General features: G+C 38.3%; 1 protein-coding gene and 1 long non-coding RNA gene across 2 annotated transcripts in view; one reads left to right on the forward strand and one right to left on the reverse strand.

The window, feature by feature from the left end:
- The first annotated feature begins 645 nt into the window (after positions 1–645).
- Positions 646–1,516, forward strand: LOC127796774 (uncharacterized). Its single transcript, XR_008022095.1, has 3 exons — positions 646–842; positions 1,041–1,158; positions 1,347–1,516. It is a non-coding gene; the product is annotated as an uncharacterized LOC127796774 (long non-coding RNA).
- Positions 1,517–2,339: 823 nt separating this feature from the next.
- The window catches only part of LOC127796773 (anaphase-promoting complex subunit 1), a 99,916-nt gene continuing 76,760 nt past the window's right edge, over positions 2,340–25,495 (reverse strand). Inside the window, exons 27-37 of the mRNA XM_052329150.1 lie at positions 23,286–23,362; positions 23,095–23,208; positions 22,887–22,988; positions 22,294–22,434; positions 18,766–18,939; positions 18,370–18,433; positions 18,141–18,280; positions 17,898–18,055; positions 15,977–16,055; positions 15,715–15,813; positions 2,340–3,295 (exon numbers count right to left, since the gene is read on the reverse strand). Coding sequence (XP_052185110.1) covers positions 2,915–3,295; positions 15,715–15,813; positions 15,977–16,055; positions 17,898–18,055; positions 18,141–18,280; positions 18,370–18,433; positions 18,766–18,939; positions 22,294–22,434; positions 22,887–22,988; positions 23,095–23,208; positions 23,286–23,362 — 1,529 coding nt within the window. The 3' untranslated portion in view covers positions 2,340–2,914. The remainder of the gene's footprint in view (positions 3,296–15,714; positions 15,814–15,976; positions 16,056–17,897; positions 18,056–18,140; positions 18,281–18,369; positions 18,434–18,765; positions 18,940–22,293; positions 22,435–22,886; positions 22,989–23,094; positions 23,209–23,285; positions 23,363–25,495) is intronic.

Below are 25,495 nucleotides of genomic sequence, written 5' to 3' on the forward strand. Positions count from 1 at the left end.
AAAAACCTATACTAAAATGTTTGATCATCACTTAAAAAGGGTCAATTTTAGAATAATTTTTGAATTACAGTAGTTATATATTAATAACAATACCTCTAAATATTTGCAAGAAAACCCTGTTTTTTTGGTAGGAAAAGAAAATCCTTTTGCAAAACCTTTCATTTTTAAATAAAATAGAAAAAGATAATGTAGAAATGGCTGGCTTTCGAGATCTGATTCATTAATGTATAAATGGATTTAACCACCCTGATTTAGCAATTAGCACCCAAAGTGAGGAAAAAACTCAAACAAACATTTGGTACCATCATTTGCTTTAAATAAATCACACATAATAATCCTAATAATTTAAAATTTAACATTAAATTTTGTTCATACTAAATAGTAAATACTGTAATTAAATAAGACCCAACGTGTTTTAATACAATTGGTAATATCCTCATTCTTATTACATTGAAATATTTGGCACATTATATATCATATCATCATCTAATTAAGTAACATGTTAAGCAACTATGACATCAAATCACGTTAAATAATTTTTAATTAACAAGATACACACACACATATATATATATATATATATATATATAAAGGTGTTTAAAGGTGGATCAAAGATCAAATAAGTTATCGTAAAACAAGTCTTGATATAGATTTGAACGGGTCACATCTTTTTTATATATCATATGCCAATTCGCCACGTGACAATCCGCCCATAAAATCTTGCTTTCGCCTAATTTTGAGCAGGAACTTGGTACGTAATGGATCTTGGGTGGGTAGTGGCAGTTTCATTTGTTTCAGCCTGTGATCCATTTCTTGGAAAAACCATCATCAGTTAGGTCAAGGTAATATTCATTTGCAGTATGATTTCGCTCTATATATATACGTAGGTACGTATAAACACGCACATATATATATTTCAATGTACATTTAACGATTCTTCTTTAAAGATGGAAAACATCTGGGCTTTTAATTTCCGGTACACGGATTAGGGTATAAATATATATATATATATATTGTAATATGGGTTAATTTTGATGTAGTTTCAGACAATTGCTTCATATTCTTGTTCGAAGGAAGAGCAATGGCAGGAGGGGGTTTCATGGGAAAAGTCATCTCCTTTTTCGTCAATAAGCTGCTTAAGGGCGGGCTTGCCAAAAGGTGAACTAATTTGCCGTACCCTTCCTTATTTGGGTTCACGTTTCTATTTTCTTGCCTTTTAATCCATTAGACACGATTGATTACATAAAATTTACCTCTTCAATGTTAAAAGAGAACATATGATCACATCTCTTTTTATCTAATGCAACCCTCTTTCCTTCGGTTTTCGCATTTGTTTGTATTATCAGCAACTTCCTGCAGAGATTTGCAGTGAAAGCCACGAAGAAAATGGTGGAAAAATCATATAAAGGTGTGTGTATAATTATATCAAAGCTTGATACGTGAGAATAAGAATTGGGCATTACGCTGTCCAGTCGCTTATTCTTGTTACTAGTTAGTCAGAGGCGTTCATTAACCAACACTGCCCTGCCCTTGTCTCAGCAATAAAGAACAGCAAGAAGTAGTAGCTGAAGGTCACGAGGGGAAGGATTCAGCTAGCCAAGAAGATTTCCCTGGTATCATCTATCTATCTGCCTCTCATGAGAAATCAAACGAGAGCCCGATTGAATCAGTCAAGTGGGCAAAATGACCCTTTTGTTCACGTATTACAATCTGAACCATCAGCCATCTGAAAAATGGCTTAGATTGCCATGCATGGCCAAATTAGTCATTTTACCCACTCAGACTAACTCAATGGCCTCTCATTGTCTGACACATCTATCGTTGTCCCATTACAAATGTCTACCGTCTACGCTTTTGTTCTAAGACACTGCAACTCTCCTGCAGCACAGTCCAGTGAGTGAAGCACTATTCCAGCGTTGAAGAGATTGCAGAAGCCTTCTAAATCTTACGATTTTGCTGAATTCTTCTCTCTATAATATTGAGCTTAAATCAAACTAGGCTGTCTGGCCTATAGCTTCGTTTCTAGTTTGCTTCCTGTCTTGAGTATATTCGATTCAGAAAATGCATGCTTTCCTATGTCAATCGATAAAAACTGGAGAAATGGTGAACTTGTTTGTCGCCGACCTCCAACATTTAGCTGCTAAGATGAGATCTTGATGATGAGACATTGGAAGCAGAAACAGTAACACTTCATGGCCTGTTCTATAGCCATTGCGTTTCTTCAGCAGCAATTTCCCCATGGGCACAGGCACAGAGGCCAATCTAGTCCGCTTATGAATCATTTTCCTTTCGTCGTACCTGTTTACTCAGATTCTCAGACCCGAGAATGTTACTGAGAAGATTGATGGCATTGTTCGTTAGAAAGTGCTGGATTACAGTTTCTAGGCATCAAACATGGACATGGTATTCAATAGTTTCTCCAATATCAATTCTGATCACTCAGTGATGGTATACATAATTTGATGGTCATAGTTTTGGCCATAAATAGCATCCATGGTACAATACTACAACATATTTTCTTCACAACTCTACACGACACTATCACGATAACACAGGCACGATTTATCAGATATCGTTGCAGACATTTTCATTCTACAAATACACAATGGATAGGTGGTGAAGTTAAATTTACGCTTCACCAGTGTAGTCACAGCCAGCAGGGTCTCCAAGCCCAGACTAACTGGCGGCGTGATTAGGCTTCCAAATTTTGGGATAGCCGTGCTCCCAAACCCCCGTCTAACTGGTGATGCAATTGGGCTTTCAAGTCTTGATGTTCACAAAAGGTACAAGCTCGACTTGTGCGAACTTCCGATTCTCTTTGTGGTACGATCTACATTCTGTGCTTGTAAAACAGATGCATGGAGACTTCTCTTTGCATTGTAGAGCAACAAAAGTGAAAAATGCGCCTTAACAATCAACCTGAGAGGAAGAATTTGTCAATTTCCCTTATTGCATTGATGTCTGTTCTTGGTAATAACAGATGCAACAAGGGAACTGAAGAAGATCCATGCATGGGCTTGATCTTTGCGACTGCACTTTTAATCACAGAGGGAGATGGTATGTTGTGCCACTGCAGATACCACGACAAAAGTGTGGAGTGATTTCCATTCTCAGAGTTCCTGTCAGGCCATCTCCCTGATTTCATATAATTACAGAAATTACTTTCCAAAGTGAAAGAAAAGTTTAGGAGCTCCTCTACTCGCATCCTGAGCGATCCCAAAAAAGTTGACTGGATGATGCTTCCTCTTGAATTCATTAATGTTCCTCTTTGAGCTTCATTGTATGCTAGTGCAATCTACAATAGTAACACGACCATGAGAATTATACATTTAGCTCTTTCATGCCGATGCAATTGGCATAAAATCTAGAAGTTGAGACCAGAGGAATAATGCAGGAAGCTTAGCACTAAATTTTCAATTCTCAATGATTGCAGGAAGTGACTTCTTTTATGAGGTGTTGCATGCAACGCATGAGATCAAGCGTGTGGCATTTGATCTCCTAAAAGCAAGAAACGAAATGGAATAACACCTCCACATGGCCCTTAATGCTGTGTTCGGAACTAGGATTTATTTTCTGTGTGAGGCTGCACAAAATTTAAAAAATAAGTATTTTAACATGCAGAAATTTTTCCCGTGACTTGCAGAAAGTTGATGACCTTAAGTTTCTCTAAGATGCTTGCATTAGCAAGTGGATAAATGTTCCGTTAAAGAATCATGCAGATGCTTTATCCTATCTTCCCTCCAAGTTTGATTTTGAAAATTAAAAAATGCCAGACAAGATTATTTGCACCATTAACCAAATACTTCCACAAACACCTACCAGGTCCCACGGATCTGACAAGTGTATCTCAAGAATTCCGCAAGGAATGGAATTCTGGAGAATTATGTAGAAGAGACTTGATTGGAGAGAGAGAGAGGAAGAAGAGAGACAGAGAGAGAGAGAGAGAATTTAGAGGGAAATTCAAGATTCAATTCATTCATGCCTTCTTTGAGTGAGATTAGTTTTTATTTATACTGATCTCACTAGTCAAGTGAACAATTTGAATAGTTCCCGCTAAAATTCTATACAACCGCTAACTACCATGTGCTACGTCTACTACTACCTTCTCGTCTCTCTTTATTTAGTAAGCACATGTTAGGCACATGACAGTTTACTCACCCCATGAAACATTTCTTGTCCTCAAGAAATACAAAGTAGACTGCTACCTTAGGGAATTGTGTGAGCAAATTAGGGAGATATTCCCATGTGTTGTGGTCATTATGAAGAGAGAAATTTGCAAAAATAGGACTTTCAGTACTAAAATTTTGAAAAATAGGACACTTTAAAAATCTTTGCAAAACTAGGACTTTTGAATGTATATTGGACAAAAACACCCTGCTTCTTTCCTGTCTTCTTCTTGGGATTCCCGTTATAGGGTCCTTTCTACTTTTTCCCCGCACATTCGCACTCGTCGTCAATCTTTCTCGCGAGTATTTCTTTCTCTCCATCCAAGTGTTGCTACTTCTTCATCAATTGTCTTCTTCAAAGCCATTGTTGTCTCCATACCAGGTATGTATTCATTTCTTTATCTTTGAAAAACTTCGCCAAAAAGAATGTTGGTAGCTTGAGTGATTTTACAATAATTTATCCTCTGTGCTGTTTTTTTTTTGAATGAAAACATAATGGGCTTGTAAATGAACTTGGCTTTGGTTCTTCATTCAAAACCTCGATTGAGTGAAGAGTATACATTTAACTGGTTTGAATAAATATCGATTAATATATTTGATAAGTCATGATATATTTCAATCAATATAGGTTAAAACACATGCCCCTGTGAAAAATGTTTTGATATCGGTTTTTATATCAGTCCCAACTGATATATTGATAGCATGTTATCGATTGATATATTATTGAAACCGATAACCATTAACCGACATATCCTTACACAACCGATATATTTTTATACTTACAAAACCGATGTGTTTAAATTTAATTTAAAAATTGATTTAATTTATATTATAGGAATGACATGTTCTAGACCTATCTTTGTAGTATTGGATGCACAGTATTTTGCAGCCAATATTGCCAAAAGAGCTAAAGAAGTTGCCAAACAAGGAGAAGTTGTTGCAGCAGCAGAAAAGATCAAAGACAAGAAAGGTGGGGAAATTATTGTGATAGAGAAAGATGGAGAAGTTGCATCACAAGAGATTCAATAGCAGTAGAGAGTCCTCCATCAAAAGTGCAAAACAAAAGGCAAACCACCTTGCATTGCTGGAGTTGGGCTGGGATTGTTACCATCTAGATTTTGAGATCTCTATATAAATTCCAATGTAAACAGAAATTTAATATTTCCATAATAATATCGCTTCTATTTCATCGGTTTACTAACTTTGTTTGCTTTAACCGATATTCTGTTTATAAATTGCAATGTAAAAATAAATTTAAAATTATGCAAATGATTGGTTTAGTTGTATAGGTTATCAACTGATATATTTTATTAGATATCATTTGCATATGTTATTATCGGTTACCATACTTCATTTATATAATTGATATCTTTTGCAAGCTATCCTTAATCTTCGATCGATTTACGTTTATATAATCGATATTTGTATATAAATTGTCTTGTAAATAGAAACTGTTAGTTTCCAAAATAATATTGGTTCTGTTGAATCAGTTACCAATCGATGGGTTTTGACCGATATCATTTGAATTAGTTTTACTTTATTTATATCAACTTATATTTGTGTTTAAATTGCGAAGTAAAATTTAAACAAATACTTAATATTTCCAAAATAATGTCGATCATGCTGTATCAGTTTATAACCGATATGTTTGACCAACGTAATTCGCATTTGTTATCATCGGCTACTTTGTTTATATAACTGATATGTCTGTACTAAAATTCAAATATTAAAAAAAATTTAAATAATTGTCCTTTGCACTTCTCAATGTCTGCACCGATATGACGTCTACTTTTTTACTGGACATTAATGCCCTTCTCGCTAAAAAGGTACCTCCTCCTACTGCAACCTCCGAACCATTCTTGCTTTTGCTTCCCAGTTCAATACATTGTTTGCGACTACTCTTTCTTTCTTCTCATTGAGTACAAGTCATCTCATGGATCTCATTATTTCACTTCTTTCAAATTTTTGCTTTCTAATGGCTCGCTCAAGTCATATATCGTTTGAGAAGAACATCATCGAGCACAAGGCGAAGACGACGGCCAAGCCGGCGAAGAGAAAGAGCGAGAAGAAGATGACAAAAAAGGTTAGAACATGTTTTTTTTCCTAATTTTGCTTGTTTTTAAAAAGTTGGCAGCGATTGATTTGAAATTAAACCAACAGCGGTTTATGGGCATCGGGTCAGCCAAGATTATGTTTACCTAGACCGATGCATTGTAACTGACATCGGTATGGGTTAACATATATCGGTTATATTATATCGGATTTAACCAATGCTTTGTAACCGACATGTCTTCTTTGCACCGATATATACTACTAATTTAAGACCTCTTGTGTATTGTATTGTTTGTTTTCTTAATATTATTTTCTCCTTTTACTACAGAGCTTTCATGATGATTTAGAGATAAATAAGTTTTTTCACGCTAGGATCACACGACTTAATCATTTCGAATCAACTGTTGAACTGATTTAGAAAGAATTGAAGGAGAAGCCTATCCTAGATGAGCAGTTTAAGAATTTAGTTTTTGGTTAGCTTGTGTATGGAGTCCAGGGGCTGACATGGAGCATACAGTTAGTTCACAATCTACTGTTAAACTTGATGAAAATAAGTGAAAATGATGAGAAAGGCTCCATGTACTTCAAATTGTGTGGAGGGTAATTCAAGTTTGGGAGAGAAGAGTTTGCTCTTATCACCAGATTGAAGTTTGGCAACTACGAAGCTGCCAAGCGGAAAATAAATGTGGTCGGGACGCCTACGCTGTTTGTCAAGTTCTTCCCCGATGAAAGCACAAAGAAAGAGATTTCAAAGGCGAAGTTAAGGGATGTCTTTAGGAGGGATATTTCCAACAGTAGGATGAAATGTTCTAATGAAGACCTTATCTCTTTGTCATATCTGATGATTATTAATGAAATAAACTCCAAGTCCCCTACCATGAAGGTGGACATCAGGTATTTTTACCTGGCCACTCATTGGGAGGAGACGAACAATTTTCCTTGGGATAACGACTCCTTCGTGTCCACAATAAAAACTTCTCGGAGAGGCATTTTAAATGGTTTCAAGCAGGTGCATGACAAGAAGACCTACTCTATTGGAGGTTTCCCAATCACTCTACATGTAGAATTTTAAATAGTTTTGAAATAAATCGATTACTATATATCGGTGAAGTATCGATGCCAGGTAATTGATATGTTCAATTGGAAATGATATCGGTTATGTCATATCAGTATTTGACTGAGTCTTAGTAATCGACATGTTTGCCGAACAGATATGTATTGTTTGTTTTCTTAATTTTATAAGACATTTGATGTATTGTTTATTTTCTTAATTTTAACTCAAATGCAGGTATTTATGTTTGAAGTGATGCCACACTTAGTACACCTTAGAGTTGTTGAAAGGTTGGAAAAAAGCTCCCAATGTCCAAGGATCAAGAAATGGAGACTGTTTGACCCCATGATATCCCAGGAATATATTTTTATGGAGGGCATTTTGGATGAGGCTAAGTGTCAAGGTCATTCGATCCATACTGTGCCAACAGAAGAGGAGAGGAGTTCGGATTATTTTATAAAGGCACATGGTGTGGAAGAAGTAGAAGAAGAAGAGGAAGAACAAAAAGAAGGTGAAGGAAGAGGAAGAGGTGAAAATGATCTTGAGTCCATGAACCAAGTTCCTGCAAGGCCAGCTGAGCCAAAGAAAAAAAAATCTATCAAAAACTTTCTTGATTGTTTATTTAGGAAACTCGGGGACGTGAAGAGGGAAGTTGGGGATGTCAGAAGGGATGCTGGGGTGTTGACAAAGGACCTCGGTGACATTAAGAATTTGTTGAATTTAATATGCCATAATTTGTCTATGAATTCAATGGTCATTGAGGAGAAGATGGAAAAGGTGGAGACAGTTGTGCATGAAGGGGAGAAGGAAAGGATAAAGGATGTAGATGGTGAGGATGAGGAGGAGAGAATAGCTGTTAAGGGGGATGGGGAGGAGATGGAGGAGAGAGTAGATGTTCAAGGGGATGGGGAGAAGGAAGAGGTTAAGATGGAGGAGGAGAATGTGGACGGTGAAGGGGATGGGGAAAAGGAGAGGGGTAAGACGGAGGAGGAGAAGATGGAGTGTGAGGGGGATGGAGAAAAGAAGGGAGTAGATGGAGGTGGAGAAGATAGAGCCAATAGACTCAAAAAATGAGTCATTACAAGAAATAACAACACTATTTCTTGTTAAGGAGAAATTCACAAAGCGACGTACACAAAAGGGGCAGAAAAGAAAAGAAGTCATGGAATCAATAATGAAGCCCTTGTTGAAAATAAGGAGAAGGCCAAAGGAGTTCCAACATTCACATTCACTCTTTCGAAGCTGAATCCCCAAGCTACAAGTCCTCCCAGTGGTGACTTGTTGTAGGAGTACCTAAATTTTCTAAAAAAGCCAAATATGACAGCATTGATTAAAGCTTCTTGTTGTTAGATGAACAAAGAGTTTTTTTAGATCCTCTCTACACCAAATGCATGACTCCAATCTGATGTAAGTAATTATCTACTTATATTAGTTCTATTGTGTATCAGTTTAAGTTTATCGGTTAAGAACTGATATTCGTAACCGTTATATTGATTAAGAACTGATATTATCGTAACCGATATTTGGTTGATTTTCGTGTATCGATTTCTTATGTTGGTTCCAAACCGGTATTCATAACTGATATATCGTTCCAAACCGATATTTTTAATCGATATATTTTTTCTTTTCAAGTTGAATTTCATATTGCTTATGTACGTTTTGTCTGAATCCTTGCAGCATATAGATAGCTATGTGTATATGCTTAATAAGAGAATGAAAGAATCAAGGATGACTAATGAGAGATTCTCATTGGTTGCAAGTACATTTATTGTAAGTTCCGTAACAATAAACGTGTTAATTATTATGTGGAATTTATTTTTTTTATGTCAAATTAATCCTTTGTGATATTTTACCACACAACAATCATTGAAAAGCTCATGGGAGCTATGGAAGGACGGAAAGTGAGAGAAATTTGAAACACATGATATTCCATGCCAAATTTTTTGGGGTGAAATTTGAAACACAAATTTAAGTCTCTAGATGTTCAGATCTGTGTATAAATTGCAATGTAAACAAAAACTTAATATTTCCATAATAATATCGATTCTACCACATTGGTTGGTCGATAGGTTTTCATCGATGTCCTTTTGATTAAGTTTTCATCGATTTACATACTTTGTTTATATAATCGATATATGTGTATTAATAGCAATGTAAACATAAACTTCCCTTTCCCATATCGGTTATAAATCGATAGGTAGGTTTTAATCGATATCTTTCGAATTACATACCTCGTTTGTATAACAGATATTTGTTTATGAAATGCAATGTAAACAGAAACTATCAAAACATTCATTCATTTGTAGTATTAATTGTAATTTTTTGGGAATCAATATCGGTGAAGATATATCGGTTATACTCTAAACTCATGGAGGGTTTGGAGTATCCTTCCTTTGTATGTCCCCAATAACTATTCTTCCTTTGTATCGGCTCACCCCATTCTTAAGCATGTATCCTGGTTTGCTGGTGGGGCTCAAGATCAGCCCTTTGATCTGCTCATCGGAATCATAATTGGTGGCCACCTTTTGATACCAATCTGGTACCAAGACAGTTATGGCTACTGCTTCTCCTTACTCCTGACATTTGGACAAGGCATCATCCACTATCCTTCTTTTGTAATTGAGTGTGTAGCATCTATTGAAGCAAAAACTTTAAACTTTGATGGTCAGTCTTGATCATGAATTGAGCCCCTTCTAAGTAGTACCTCCACTTGTCCACTACCATCAACACAACTACAAACTCCTTCTCGTAAATGCTTAGCCCCACATGTCTAAGGGCTAAGGCTTGGCTGAGAAATGTTGGGGGCCTTCCCTCCTACATTAATATTGCCTCAATTCTAGTCTCATAGGCGTCTGTTTCCAACATAAAGGTTATGTTAAAGTTAGGTAGGCCTAACACCGGGGCCTTACTCATAGCCCTCTTGAGTTGTTCAAAGGCTGCTTTAGCCTGAGCATCCCAGTGATTGAGTTAAAGGCCTACTAATGATCCCGCAGTTCTTTACGAATCTCCTGTAGTACCTTGTTAGGCCTAGAAACCCCGTCAGGGCTTTAAGGGTGTTAGGCCTCGGCCAAGACTGCACGACTGCTACCTTTTTCAGGTTTGTGCTGACCCCTTGCCTCGAGATAATGTACCCGAAGTATTCCACCTGCCTTTGAGCAAAAGTGCACTTCGACCTCTTGATATGCAATTGGTTGACTCTAAGGATCTCAAAGATGGCCTTAAGGTGTGTCAAATGTTGGTTGGAAGTACGGCTATACACCAATATATTGTCAAAAAATACCAAGATGAAGTTTCTTAGGTGGGGTTCAAAAATGTGGTTCATCAAGGATTGGAAAGTAGCTGGGGCATTGGTAAGGCCAAAGGGCATTACCAAGAACTCGTAATGACCCTGGAGGGTTCAAAAAGCAATTTTGGGTATGTTTTTAAAGCTCATTTGAATATGGTGATAGCCAGCTCTTAGATCAAGCTTAGAAAAAATGGTTGCATCCCTTAATTCATCTAGGAGGTCTTCAATGAGTAGAATTGGGTATTTGTCTTTGATAGTCATGGCGTTTAGCTGACGATAATCTATACAGAAACGCCATGATCCATCCTTCTTCTCTACCAACAATACTGGGGATGCGTAAGGATTGTGGCTAGGTTGAATTAGGGACTGTTGTAACATTTCTTTGACCATTTGCTCTATCGGTGTTTTCTGGGCTAGGGGTATCGATAGGCTCGTGCATTAAAGGGTTCAGAATTGAGTTTCAAATTGATGGAATGGTCATGGGTTCTAGGAGGAGGTAGAGTTGTTGGCTCCCTAAAAAGATCCTCATATTTAAACAAAAACATATGAAGTAGGTCGAGTTGATTTACCTCCCACTCTGTTTGAGAGGGGTTGCTGACCACTAGCAAGAGTTCATTGTCTATCCTTTGATCCTCCTCCTGCCCTTCTTCCATTGCATGTATAGAGAAAAGTTGGGCCACCTGAGTTAGTTTCTGCTTGAGCTTCTTCTGTAAACTCTTCCTTGTGATCATTTTGCACACTCCGACTTCCTTGCTAGCCACCAATGTCATTCCCTTCCCTTCTTTCTCAAAAGTCACCTCCATCCTGTTAAAATCGAAGCAGATGGGGCTCACTTGCTTCATCCAGTCTACCCCCAAGACCACATTACATCCCCTCAATTTTAATAACCTCAGATTTGCCTCGAACTCTTCACCTTGCTTCTCCCATCGAAAGTTAGCACAAGCTAACTTGCTCATCACCTTACTTCCATTAGCCACCGTTCCTAAAAGTGGTTGTGTGCTTATCAGTGAGCACTTCAATTGCTTGACAGTACCTTCGTCCAAAAAACTGTGGGTACTCCCACTGTCAATGAGGATCATCAACTTACTTTCTTCTACCTTTCCTTTCACCTTGATAATTTTGTTATTGGCCAGTCTTCTCAAGGCATGCAGAGAAATCTCCCCATTGTCTTCTTCTCCTTCTTCAGGCACATCCAACATGTCTTCCTTTTCTACATTTTCCTCCTCTCCTTCCAATAGAAGCAATTGCTTCTTACACTGGTACCTGGGGAAATACCTATCCCCACATTTGAAACAAAGATTAGCCTGCCTCCACTGCTCTATCAACCTATCCCCTTGTGTTTTAGGGCCTGGAAGTGGTATACGCCTCATCCTTTGCACTCCTTTTCAATTCTCCCTTCCCTGAATCTTTCCAACAGGAGCTAACACATCGTGTGTTCCTCCCCTGCTCATAAACTATTGCTTCTTCATGAGCGCTTCCACTGTCAACTCATGCAATCGGGCACTATCAGCTATGTTGCACGGAAACGGAAACGGGAAACGCGGAAACAGAAACGCGAAAACGGTATTTTTCAAAAAAGTTAGGAAACAGAAACGTGGGGTAAACTATAATTTTAAAAAATATAGGGGTGTATGTGAAATTAATATATAATTTATATACTATAAATAATATTAAGTTATAATTTTGCAAACCTAGAAATACTATAAATAATGTAATTTACAGTATTACCCTAGAGTATTACCTACAACTTGCTGTCAATGGCTGTTTCGATTTTGCAAACCCTAGACCCACGCTGCTTCTTCCGTCTGCCCCCGTCGCCGACTCGCCGCCTCTCTTGCCGTCGACGTGTCTGTTGCCCTCATCCTTGCCCTCGCCGTCGATCTCGCATCTCTCACAGTCGATCTCGACCATCGTTGCTGCCTCTCTCAGTCGCCATTGACGAGTCTTTTGCCCTTACCCTCGTCTTCGTCTCGCTTCTCTCAGTCGAAGCGTCTCTGCCACCGTCGTTCGCCTCTCTTGCCATTAACGAGTCTCTTGCCCTCACCATCGCGTTCGATCTCGCCTTTCTCACAGTTGAAGCGTTTCTGCCATCGTCGCTCGCCTCTCACCCTCGTCGCCGCCCATCGCCGTACACCATCTCTCGCCTCGACCGTCGCTGCACACTCTATATTTGGCCTCGCCGCCAACCGCCGCCGCCTCGCCTCTCGGTGACCATTGTCTTCCTCTTGCAGGTGAGCGACCGTGGTCGCTGGAAACACGTTTCAAGTGTGAAACGCGTTTCCCACATTTTGTGTAAATTGCGAAACGGCCCCCAGAACGTTTCGCAATTTACAAAAACGTTTCGAAGGCCGTTTCGGGCAGTATTCGCGTTTCCGAAACGGGAAACGGTTCGAAAACGTCGAAACGGCGCCTCCGAGCCGTTTTCGTGCTTCGTAGACTATCAGTGGTATGCTTAAGAGTTTGTGGCCATAACACCTTCACCATAGGCCTCAACTCCTCATTTAATCCACTAATAAAACTGGAGACGAAATAAGCCTCCGTAAGGTAGGGGTTATGGTTGAGCATCAACGCCTTCAGTTCCTCAAACCTCTTCTAGTATTTTACCACCGATCTATTTTGTCTGATCTTGTTAAACTCCTCCACCACATCCGTTATTCCTCTATTCCCAAACCTCTCGCAGAATTCTATTACAAATTCCGCCCATGGACATTCCCCCCTTGTCTTGGCTCATCCTTGGTACCAATCATCTCCAGCATCGTTGAGGTAGGCCGCAGCCATGGCCACTTTTTAATGCTTAGGGATTCCAAACAACTCAAAACTCAAAGGCCCTCTCACATCTTCTAATCCACCATCAAGGTGTACTTCCATCAATAATGGGGTATCCAATTTTGACATTGGTATCCCCGGGTGGCCAAGGCCTCCATTCACCCTTTGCCTTCGACCAACCACATTCTCCCCCATTTCCCTCGGCTCCTCACCAATCTCAGAGGTTCCCAGTCTTCTATGACTCATCCCATGGCTGGGAAGAATCGGATCCACCCTCTCTCTAGGAGGAAAATCTGGGGAGAGACTTACTGATTGTTGCCACATAAACATGACCACGAATCCTTGTAGCTACTCTCGAATCTGCGCTCCTACTTCTTCTCAGATCCGATTGACTGCACCATCTAATTTGCGATCAATGGAGATGATCGCCTCGTGATTACGATTTGATCCCAATTCTAGTTGATCTACCCATGCCTGCAAGTCCGTGACCGTGGACCCGAATTGGTGTAGTTGCGCCTCCATATTCTTCATCCTTGTGTCGTCTGCCATCACTGGATCTTTCCCATAGCTTCGATTGGACTAGATCGCTCTGATACCAAATTGTCAGGTCCCAAGGATCTAACAAGTGTATCTCAAGAATTCTGCAAGGAATTCTAGAGAATTGTGTAGAAGAGACTTCATCAGAGAGCGAGCGAGCGAGAATTTATAGGGAAATTCAAAATTCAATTCATTCATGCCTTCTTCGAGTGAGATCCGTTTATATTTATACTAATCTCACTAGCTAAGTGGACAATCAAGTGAACAATTTGAATAGTTCCTGCCAAAATTCTATACAACCACTAACTATCATGTGCTATAGCTACTACTACATTCCCGCCTCTCTTTATTTAGTAAGCACATGTTAGGCACATGACAACACCCTAGTGGATTGGGCAACAATTCAGAAAACATTTTCCAACTTCTAAATATATCCTCTTCTCAACTGCCTTAATAAAATCACGTTGAGTGTAAATGCATCAAGTTTAAAACTACATGACAATTTGTCTAGACAAGCTAAAAGTTCCCTGCAAAGACTAATCACATATACTTTGATAGCATTGGTGCAGGTAATTCATTCCTCAAGTCCTCTTTACTAGAGTTTTTTCGTTTTCAATTTTTAATTTTTTTTCCCTCTATTTTGACAATAAGTTTAGAAGATTAGGGGTTGTTCTTTTCGTGTTTCAATTTTTAGTTTTGAATTTTAAATTTATTTTGAATTTTATGTTTTGAGTGTTTGTTTTGAGATTACTGAAAAAACGTTTTTTCTGTCTATAGTGATTTCCGTATTTTGAAAATTTTGAGCGTGTTTGTAATGAAAACACCCAAAACGACTTTTTTATTTTATTTTGAGTTTTCTTTACAGATTTTTTTCTTGTTTTTAAAAATGCGTTTTTTAAAATATGAAAATAAACACGTTTTAACTGTTTTGGAAAACTGAAAACAACAAAGAGAACATGGCCTTAGTGTTTGGTTATTTGTTTTTTTTTTTTCAAAAATTTTGAGAACTTCTCAAAATTTTGAAAACAAAGAAAATATGTTTTTCACCTTTTGATTTGTTTTCATTTCTTCCACTTCCGACACTCCTCACCTCTGGCCACTTGTTCCAGTGTCTCCTTATTCATTGGTGACTCCCATGGGAATTTGCCTAGATAGGAGACCAGTAAGATGTTATAACCCTCAGGTAGAACTCACCCTCAAAAGCTAGCTGTTAAGGGGAAGGTGCCCAAGATGTTATAAATCCCACACCAAAAACTTGAACTTCCAATGTGGGACAACTCCCATACCCTGCAATGAACCATAACATATCGACACAAGACTCCCAGATGAGGGAGTTTTGTCAACTCCCATGGGAGTTGCCAACAACCTTTGGTGTCTCCTCGTCGGCAATAATAGGGATAACTCAACAACATACCAAATCTTTATCCTATTGTGGGCCAGCTATATGAATTCTAACTTCCCATTCATTTCTATCCACAACCTTATATTCTATAAGGTCCACGTACTTTTTCATCTCTCTAGAAATCAAGCTTGTTCTATCTGATCTTAGGAGTTTTAAACCCCTCCTTTATCCTGGTTTGGGACTGAGCAGATAAGAATCCATGGGTGGATTTGTTAGGGATAAGCCAGAAAATAAAAAAAATACAAAACTAAAAATGAACACAAAGTTGTCAAACAGCATATTAGGTTTTCATTTTTTTTTTAATGTACAAAAACTGAGCAGAAAAAATTGAAAATGAAAAACAAAAACTAGAAAACTGAAAGCTTTGTCAAACGGGCCCCTAACAACTTGTTTTAGTACTTTTACCTTCCAATTAGATGAGCTGTAGAGCCAAGTATAAAACTGTAGAAATTACCTTTAAACTAGAGATGAAAAGCGAGTCACCCACAATTGATGGACAACCAGTAATCTGATCTGTCATACACCCAAGCACCGTGTACAGTGACAAATAGACCTGTATAGTTTTCAGAACATAACAAATCTATGAATGAAAAGGAGTAACCATAATACAAGCAATCCACTAAACAAGACGAATATGGAAGGGTAAACCAGTTATCAATCTTTCACATCATAAAATTCTTCTGGAACATTATGGATATCTTAGATGAGCTGGCTACCTGTAAAAGGGCTGGTCTGTCCTTGCTCACACACTCAAATAACACTTGCAAACAGAATTCTTGAAAATCAGCATCGGATCTGCCAAAGTACTTAGCAATTTATTTCAACAGGAAGGCCCAGCTTAAAGTTGGACAAATATAAGACAGAAGGTTAACTGCAATTTGTTTTTGTTTGTACCTTTCAACTGACAACACAACCTTGGAAATTTCAGAAATAAAAGAAGTAAATAGTAATATTTTGGTAAACAGCGCACATCTAATAATTTTTTCATATAAAGGAAGGCAGATGGAGAACCCTGAGAGCAATACGAGCTTAAGGAGGAGGAAGGTATTTGTCAGTCACAAGTAGCAGGGTTGCAACAGGATCATAGGCTGGGGAAGTAAGTAGGTGTCAGGCATGTGCGTTGAGATGCTACTTCTGTGGTTTGAACATGCATACATCATATCACAATGGAGCACCAACCATCACAGCCACTCCAAGGCCACACTCAACTACGGAAGTATAAAACAAAATAAATTATCCAAAATATTTTCAATTCTTTTTTTATTTGCAAGTCTTTTGCAGTTTTAAATGTTCCGAACAACAGAACAATGGTTCACATTTGTTCTCTCCCTCTCCAATTTGTTGACAGAAGCAACACCTTGAAAACTTTGGGGCTATCCCGGCTAGGTTTTCTGCAAAATAAACTTACTACAGCTCAATAATTTTCTTGTTTAATTTTCCGTATAAATATCGTATTACCAGAAGAAACAAAACTTCTCGCAAATCTCTCAGATTCTCTGTCAACAAACGTTTTAAAACCAATACACAACTTTCAGCTTAAATTCATAGTGAAGTGCATCCATTTATGAAATGAGCCACAACTAGTGAATAATCTTAAGACTATTGGTTCCCCATCACATGATATTTGTTCAGAGAAAGCTAGCATGTCATATTCATTAGTCTATGTATAGGTTATCAGTAATTGTTTAAATCAGAACCTGAAGCATACGAGATTAGAAGGGGAGGAGAAAATGAAAGTCCCTTTTAGATAGAAACAAAACAAGGCAACTGGATGAATAGCTAAGTACGATGGACACGAGTCAGGTAAATAGGAGTTGCATTTCAAAATGGGCAACAAAAAGTAAGCTTTGTAAACTACATTTTCTTCCTTCCTGAACTTAAAAACATATTGTCTGAACCATCCTAGTCATAGAACAAAAATATATCTTATGAGCTAAAACAAAACAATTTAGATTTTATTTCAATCATGAACAATACTTTTCAAACAATTTATTTTGTTTCCTAGATGATATGTTAATTTCTCCATGTTCCACAATATGTAAGAATTTACAGGTAAGTGGCATAAAAAAGAAATAAAAAAGAGAAGCAGACAGAAATATAGGACACAGCGTGACAAGGACAAAAACATATGTTTTTTTTTTGTAGTCATACATAAACACCAGGAAATCAAAAACCGAATCTGGAGAGAGAGAGGTAAAATGGATTATTCCTCCCTCATGGGTGCAACTATCTAAAAATCTCGGATTCCAGAACACAACTTTCTTCTTCTCTCCTCAAACCTTTTCCATGCAAACAAATCATAGAAGTAAAAAGAGAGAATACACAAAGCATGTGCAAAGTGGCAGTGCAAGTCAACCATGTGTTATGTGAGACATCACCAGAGACATGTACATCTCTCAAGGGATGGTCTTGGTGCTTCTTAGTTTAATGCAGTGATGGTTTATATGGTCAATTAAACTTAATAAACAGGCTAAAAAGATCAAACTTACAGTTGCCACAAGCTTGGCATCAACCAAAGTTTATGAAGACGGTTGTCAAAATATTTACGAATATGGTATACAAAGTCATCTATCAAACAAAGGCTTTTTTGACACTGGAACAATGGTTAAGAAAGCAATAATAGTTTTGTGTACTTGCCTGCTGTTCCAGGAGGGGTCACAGCAAAGTTGTGCAAACGCAATTAAGCTTGGATCAGATGAGAAGGTGCTAACAAGCTGATCAACAGTAACTGAACCTGCTCTCAAGCAGTTGTCAGTACTTGGAATACAAGCTCTCATACTTCTTAAACCAAAAACCTGCAGTGAGGACACCAAGCTCAGCCAAACAATCTAGAACAGCCTCACGAAGGCTCAAGTGATGTTAATACAGTGGGACAAACACCTTGTGCATTGCTCGTGACAACAGTGACTGACATCCAACAGGATCGTCCACATATGAACAAGCCCCAACTTTCCGCTTGATATAGAGGATACCAGAGTTGAAGGGATCATTCTTATCTCCAGAGCTCCACCATGATTTCTCTTCAGAAAAAAAATAAATAAAAAATAATACTATGAACTGATGAGAAAATTTAGGAATAATGAAAATAAAGCAATGCCAATCATTCTACCGTCAGGAACAAGTTCTATGACTTGAGGCCAATATCGAGGACCACAAACGCGGACAGTCTTCAGCTGTAGAAGTATTTTCAACAATCACTTAGTGTCAGTTTAACAAAGTTAGATGACACAAAGGACACTTTCATATAGTCAATCCACTTAGGAAGCCTAGAAAAAAACTGAGAAATTGAACTCAAAACAATGAAAGGAATCGGATAGTTCAAAAGGAAGAAAGGTCACATAGGAAAAGAAGAAAACTGCTGAAACTTATCATCCAGATTATTAATCAAATATTTTCATCTTCCTCCACCTCCCCCTCCTCCCCAAACCACCATAAACAAAGTTTTTTTAACTCAACAGAAGGCACTAATTATATTGACCACAAGATAAAGAGGATGAGAACTTACAACAGCACGTTCTGGGAGAAGACAAGGAGTGACCTCACAAAAACTTGTCTCTTCATAATGTTCAGTTTCTCTAATTGTAACTTCAAGAGGAGCATAAACTGGAAGGCCTGTATCAACATCAACTGTTTGAATCCAGCGAGCTTCAGTAGCAAGGACATACAAATGCCTAAATGCCTGCAAAAGACACCTTCTGTAATAAAATGCTAAGGAAATTGTAGATATCAAGACAATAGAACAAGAAACAACAACAACAATCCCAAGCCTTAAACCCAAAAGGTGGGGTCGGCTACATGAACTCTAGACCTCTCTATGTCTCTATCCATGGCCATATTGTCGCAATAGAATCAGAAAGCCAAAAAAAAGAAAAACCACAACCTCAATTCTTCCATTGACAGAACACAGCTAGTAAGGAGGTTGGCCTTCTCACACATCAAAGGGAGCTCTTTGTGAAGACCAAAAGAAAGACCATTGCTATATATCTATTTATTCACTCTAGCCAATCAATCACCATATATTTTGAATGACTAATTTAGTATAATGTCAAAAGGAACGGGGAAATGACCAAAAAAACAAAACTAAGTTACAGAATTACACATAGCTGAAAAGGAACACATCTAATCTAGCAACACTAACACCAACATACATGTAATGCTAGCTGGTTCCCTGGTTTGCATACTCCACAATTCCATCCACATAAACTTGAACCCCACTAACATCTATATTACATTTACATATTTAGTTTGGATAATTGACCCAACTCAAGACTCATCTTTGCATCAACAAGCATAAACTAGTCGTTTAAATATTTCACAAAAGATGTGCTGCTTTGCTACAAAAATATTTGGATTTTAGGAGAGAGAAGGTGATATGGAAGTTCAAGTCTGGAAGGTGGCATAATAAGTTTGAAAGGGGATGGGTTCCAACAGGATGGCAGAGGTATTCTCAAGATTTTTCAACGGGACTGGACAATCTCAGGAGGAATTCTCCTGCCGAGTTTCAAGATCTAACTGTCATGTCCCAACAGATCCATATGGTACAAATAGGGATCAGGGGACGAGGGACTGGGACGTCTCTGATTCTGTCTTTGTTGACTTTCTCCATCCTACAGTTAGTCAATCGACGCTTTATAGTACATCTGTGAAGTGCAGAAGAATTATCAGAATAGACATACCATGAAGTTTCAGACCAAGGAATAAGTTTAAGTATGCTTTTGTTCATTTCAGTTCAGTGGAAGAGGCTGAGGCTGGGATTTCCAGGCTTAATGGTAGGGCGGTAGGGCGCTGTATGGTAAAAGAACATTTGTTGGTTGGGCAAAGGCTACTGCATTTTGTAAGAGATCTCGGAGTTATGGAAAAGATATTTTTCTTCAGGAAGGAATCATATAGGCAGATCAGCGGTAAGGCAAAATCCGCAATCTCAGGCTGGAAGGAATCGCAGGTATTCTCTGAAAGTTTGGATTTGTTACGCAGACAGAAGACCTGAGAAGCAGAAATCATATTCAGAGGTTGAATCTCAGGATCCAGGAGATTAAGTTTCAACAGAGGAAGACTGTGCTTGGCTGAATTGTTGTGTAGTTGGGCATGTGAAGAAACTGGAGGTGATTTCCAGATTGAATGATATTTTCATTCAAGAAGGTGTTCTCTCATGTCAAGTAAAACCTATGGGAGGCAAGATGGTGCGGTTGCTCTATGATGATGAAAATATTAAAAGAAGCATAATGGAGGGGGGTGCACCTTGGTTATCACAATGGTTTGAATCTGTAAGTGGGTTTCTCAGGATATGGGCTTTGAATGGTTTGTTTGGCTAAGGTGTGAAGGGATTCCTTTGATTGCATGGAATTCTAAGTTCTGTAGTCTAATTGTCAGGCATTGGGGCGATTTTATCTTCTCAGATCCTGATATACAGGGAAGGAGACTCGATGTGGCTAGCCTTCTGGTTTCTACAACTTGCCATGACAATATCTGGAGGACCTTGTTGCACTTGAAGATTAAAGATTGTGTGTTTCAGATTCAAGTTTTGGAAGAACCACTACTGCCTTCCCATCAGTTGCCTTGCCTATGATCTTTCGGATTCCATTCAGTTTTGGCCAGACTTGTTTCTGATAATTCAAATTTGAATAATTTGAATTCTCCAAAGGATGATCGGTCATCTGATGTTTTTCTGAGATCTAATTGGGGGCTGACAGTGTTTCCCATTACAAATCAATACTTGCTTTGTTTTTCAGGCTCTGAGGTTGGGAAATATGAGTCTTCCAGGTGTTTTTCTAGGCTGATTTCTCAGCAAGCTGGCCTTGGTTTTTCGTTCCAAGTTCTAGGGAACCCTATGTGTAATTTCTTCCAAGCCATTGATGGTCAGATTTTCCACAATAGTATTGGTTCAGAGTTTGTTAATCGTAGGTTTCCTCTGGAAAAGGGAGACCTTAGCAATCAGGAAATTAATCTTCCTGGGACTTCTGAAAAGAAAGACTTCTGCCTTCAAATTTAAAAGAAGGAAGATAAGGACTATCCGATTTACTTATCAGAGAAGGAAAAGGAAGTCCGATTATAATCTGGTCTTCTTCAAGTCAGGTTAGGTCTACTTTGAAGGTGGGTACACAGAATAGGAACAATCTGAATTATGAAAAGCAGTTGCAGGAGATTGGTGGCAGTCCTGTGGAGAACTGGGATATTTCTTCAGATTTAATGGCCGAGGCTGAGGCAACTTGGTTTATTGGCAAAAGTCTGGGACTGTCAGCTAGAAGGGATGACTCCAGTATTCTGAATTTAATTATTGGTTGGGAGCATGCGATTCAAATGGAAAGGGCTGAGATGGAAAGAGTAGAAACTGGGTTTAATTTATAAATGATTTGGTGTGCAGTTTTGCGAACTGGTTTTCAGAATTGAACTCATGAGTTTGATTATATTATAACAAGATGCTGTTCTAGATTGGTTGGGGGTGAGTTAATGTGTGATTGCTTGGGGCGCAATGGTTTTATCAGATCACCTTCTGTTTTATGGTGTTTATCTCTTGGTTAGATTTCATAGGTCATCCTTTATTGAAGTGTGTTTGGCGCGTGGATCATCCTTCCACTTTTAATGGGAAAATGTGGTTGATCTGGGAGCCATGGGTCTTTGAGATCATGTTCTGGTTTTTGAATCTGTTCATATGGCTGCAGTGTTGTGGTGATCTCTGTCTCATATTTCTGGCAACAGTGTGGTGAACTCTTTCATATTTAGGGGTGTTGAATTCTTGTTGTAGCTTGGTAGTGAACTAGTGATTTCTGTTGTCACTGGGGATGTGATTTTAGCATCTCGTTCTTTGTTTAGTTCAGGTTTTCTTGGGGTTTGTTCATCTTGTGCAAGGATGTTTGTATCGCCACTTCTAGTGGCCTTGAGTTTATGCATTAATATAATATAATTAAACCTTCTTTCAGAAAAAAAAGAAAAGAAAGAATTATACATAGCAAGGCTACCTTTACTATGAGGGCCCATTTTACTAACTTGTAAGACCGGCTACTTTTCACATTTCCATGAGAGAGAGAGAGAGTACCTGGAGATGGCATCGATTGTCATTTGGCCCTGTAGGTAAGCGCGGATACAATGTTATTAGCAAAGCAGCAATGGAGCTGTTGCTAGTGGAAAAAGTCCGCATTCCACCACCAAGAAACAAGAAACCAATAGCTAAGCTCACCTAGAATAGTTGAAATATCCTCAACATTAGATGTCAAGATCAGATGGAACATGTACAATAACCTTTATCAAGAGAAGAAAAGCAAATATATATATAGATTGCTAGATGTAGCTGACCCCACTTAGTGGGATTAAGGCTTGGCATGTTAATGTCGCTGAATGTATTTTGCATCAGCAATAAAAGCTATTCTTTTTTAGTGATAAATGCTGCCTGAACCTATTACAACATTGATGCTTAACCAGAAGTTGGAAGCTTTCCCAGAAATTTGTGGACATTTTTGAGGCAAAAGATGATAATGTATTTGACTGGCCTCTTACTTGTTTCTTCTTCTGGGAATTGCATTAACTAGATAAAGGAAATACATTTGGAAGACATCTTGTCAGTCATCACTAAGAACACTACCCACAAGTACCATGATGAGTCACAGGAGATTCAGACTAAAGAAGAATTACCGCCATTTGAGTACCATAATTAGCATGACCATCTGCAGAGTTCCGACTTCGAAGGAACCTCAAAAACCGGAAAGTTTGAAGATGCCCAGAACCTGCCATTACCTGTTCTCCCAAACATCAAAGACAGACACCTACCAACACTTCTTATAGACAAATCTTAACTTAAATGTGAAATAAACACTAGCCATGTTGACTGAGATATACTGACCACAGCAAGGGAGAGAACAATAAGGTGAAGGCATATCTCCAATGTGCCCCGATCAACATACTGAGACAATCCCTTTGGGAATGAAGTTCCACTTCTAATAGAAACAGGTTTAATCTGCATGAATTGATATAAGCACTTCACAACATATATGCAGAACAAAAAAATTGAGCAGCAAAATGAGAAGGTTCAACCTCATTCAAGATGTATACAGCATACTCATAAAGTAACTCCTGAGCGTCTCCATTTTTTGTACCGGCAAATCTCAACCCTGTCAAAAGTATATTTCTAGACTCTGAATAAGTATCATAACATTCAAATCCTCAAAAAGCAAAGGAAACACTTAAAGCAAATTTGCAAGTGCGCAAGGGTGCTCCAAAATTCAAGAATAGTAAATAAACAGTTGAAAAGTAAGTAGAAAAAGTATAGAGGAGAGAACATTGAAGAAAGGGTTATAGGTGGTTGTCTTTCTCCAACTCTACACGCCATATTTATACTATTATTTGGAATAGGAAAGATTACATCAGGTGTGAACAATGGAATAAAAAATCTGTTTCTATTCTGTCATTTAATCTAATTACATGGGCTCTTCTTTTATAGAAGAGGTTTTACATAAAAAGGAAAGAAATCAATCTATGCAATAAAAAACTATAGATCTATACACAATAGGAAACTATACAACAGGAAAGAATAGTAGTTGTATATTTAGGAGAGTTTCCTAAGACTGGTTTAGGCAAGATTCCCCAAACCAATTTTAGGAAACTCGTATCACCTTGAATTCTCCGAATGCTAACACTCCCCCTCAAGTTGGAGAATGTATATCCCACATTCCCAGCTTGCTTACTGTTGGTAGTTGGATTTATTAGTTGATTTAATTTATCAGTTGATTTATTTCATTAATGTTTTGAGTTGTTATAATCTAGTAGGGGTCCTAATTTATAGTAGAGTAATCAACTCCTATACATTAGGAGAATTGTTAGGAGGTTGAATAGTCTTAGAATTCTTCAAGGATTAGGAGTGTGTGTTATAAGTAAGATTGTATTCATTAGTTTTGAGATATGAAAGATTAATTCTTATTTTTTCACACTTACCAAGTCTTCAAACCTCTTCACTGGTAGCCCTTTGATTAGGATATCCGTAACTTGTTCTTCAGATGGCACATAGGGTAAATGAATTAGGCGGCTTCCAATTTCTCCTTGATGAAATGTTGGTCTATCTCAACATGTTTAGTCCTAACATGTTGGATAGGATTATGGGCTATGTTAATTGTTGATTGGTTATCACACCAAAGCCCAATTGGTCCTTGGGCTTGAATCTTCAGGTCTTCAAGGATAATTCTTAGCCACAAAACTTCACATAGGCAAAGGGCCATAGCCCTAAATTTCGCTGCACTTGATCTTGCTACAACACTTTGCTTCTTACTCCTCCATGACGCCAAGTTCTCGCCTAAATAAACATAGTAAACACTTGTTGACTGCCTATCTATGATAGACCCAGCATAGTTAGCATCTAAGAAACCCTTGATGTCCAACTCTTTCCCTCTTTAAATAGAATTCCCTTGCCTAGAGTGGTCTTGAGGTAACTTAGAATTTTTCTTACAGCAAGCATATGATCCTCAATTAGGCTGTGCATGAACTGGCTCACAAGGCTAACTAGAAAAATGATGTCAGCCTTCCAACAAGTCTTTGATACCTTCCCTTGTCCACCGGTTGGATGCTAGGATTATTCCACAACCTACTGTTAGGTTCAATAGGGATTTTAGAGCATTTTCCACCTGTCAACCATGTTTCTACCAACAAGTCCAACACATACTTCCTTTGAGAAATAAAGATCCCAGCTTTAGAATAGGCAACCTCAATTCCCAAAAAATACTTGAGAACCCCCAAGTCTTTGATCTCGAATTCCCTGGATAGCCTTTCCTTGAGTTTTCCTTGCTCCTCTTTATCATTGCTTGTGACAATCAAATCATCTACATATACTAACAGAACTGCCACTTTATCTTCTTTGGAGTGTTTTATGAAGAGAGTGTGGTCTCCCCTACTTTGGTCATACCCGAAAACTTTTATAACTTTGGAAAACCGTCCAAACCAAGCCCTAGGAGACTGCTTAAGCCCATATAGAGCTTTCTTGAGCTAACATACTTGTCATTCATGCCCTTCTTGGAACCCTAGTGGCAATTCCATATATATGTCCTACTCCAAATCCCCATGGAGGAATGTATTTTTTACATCTAGTTGTTGTAGGTTCCATCCAAAATAGGCTGCCAATGAGAGAAGGATTTGTACCGTGGTCATTTTTGGGACTGGAGCAAATGTTTCAAGATAATCGACTCCATAATATTGTGTGTATCCCTTAACTACCAGCCTGGCCTTATTTCTCTCTAGGGTGCCATCAGCCTTGTATT

Source organism: Diospyros lotus, chromosome 3, assembly GCF_014633365.1.
Source record: "Diospyros lotus cultivar Yz01 chromosome 3, ASM1463336v1, whole genome shotgun sequence".
NCBI lineage: Eukaryota > Viridiplantae > Streptophyta > Magnoliopsida > Ericales > Ebenaceae > Diospyros > Diospyros lotus.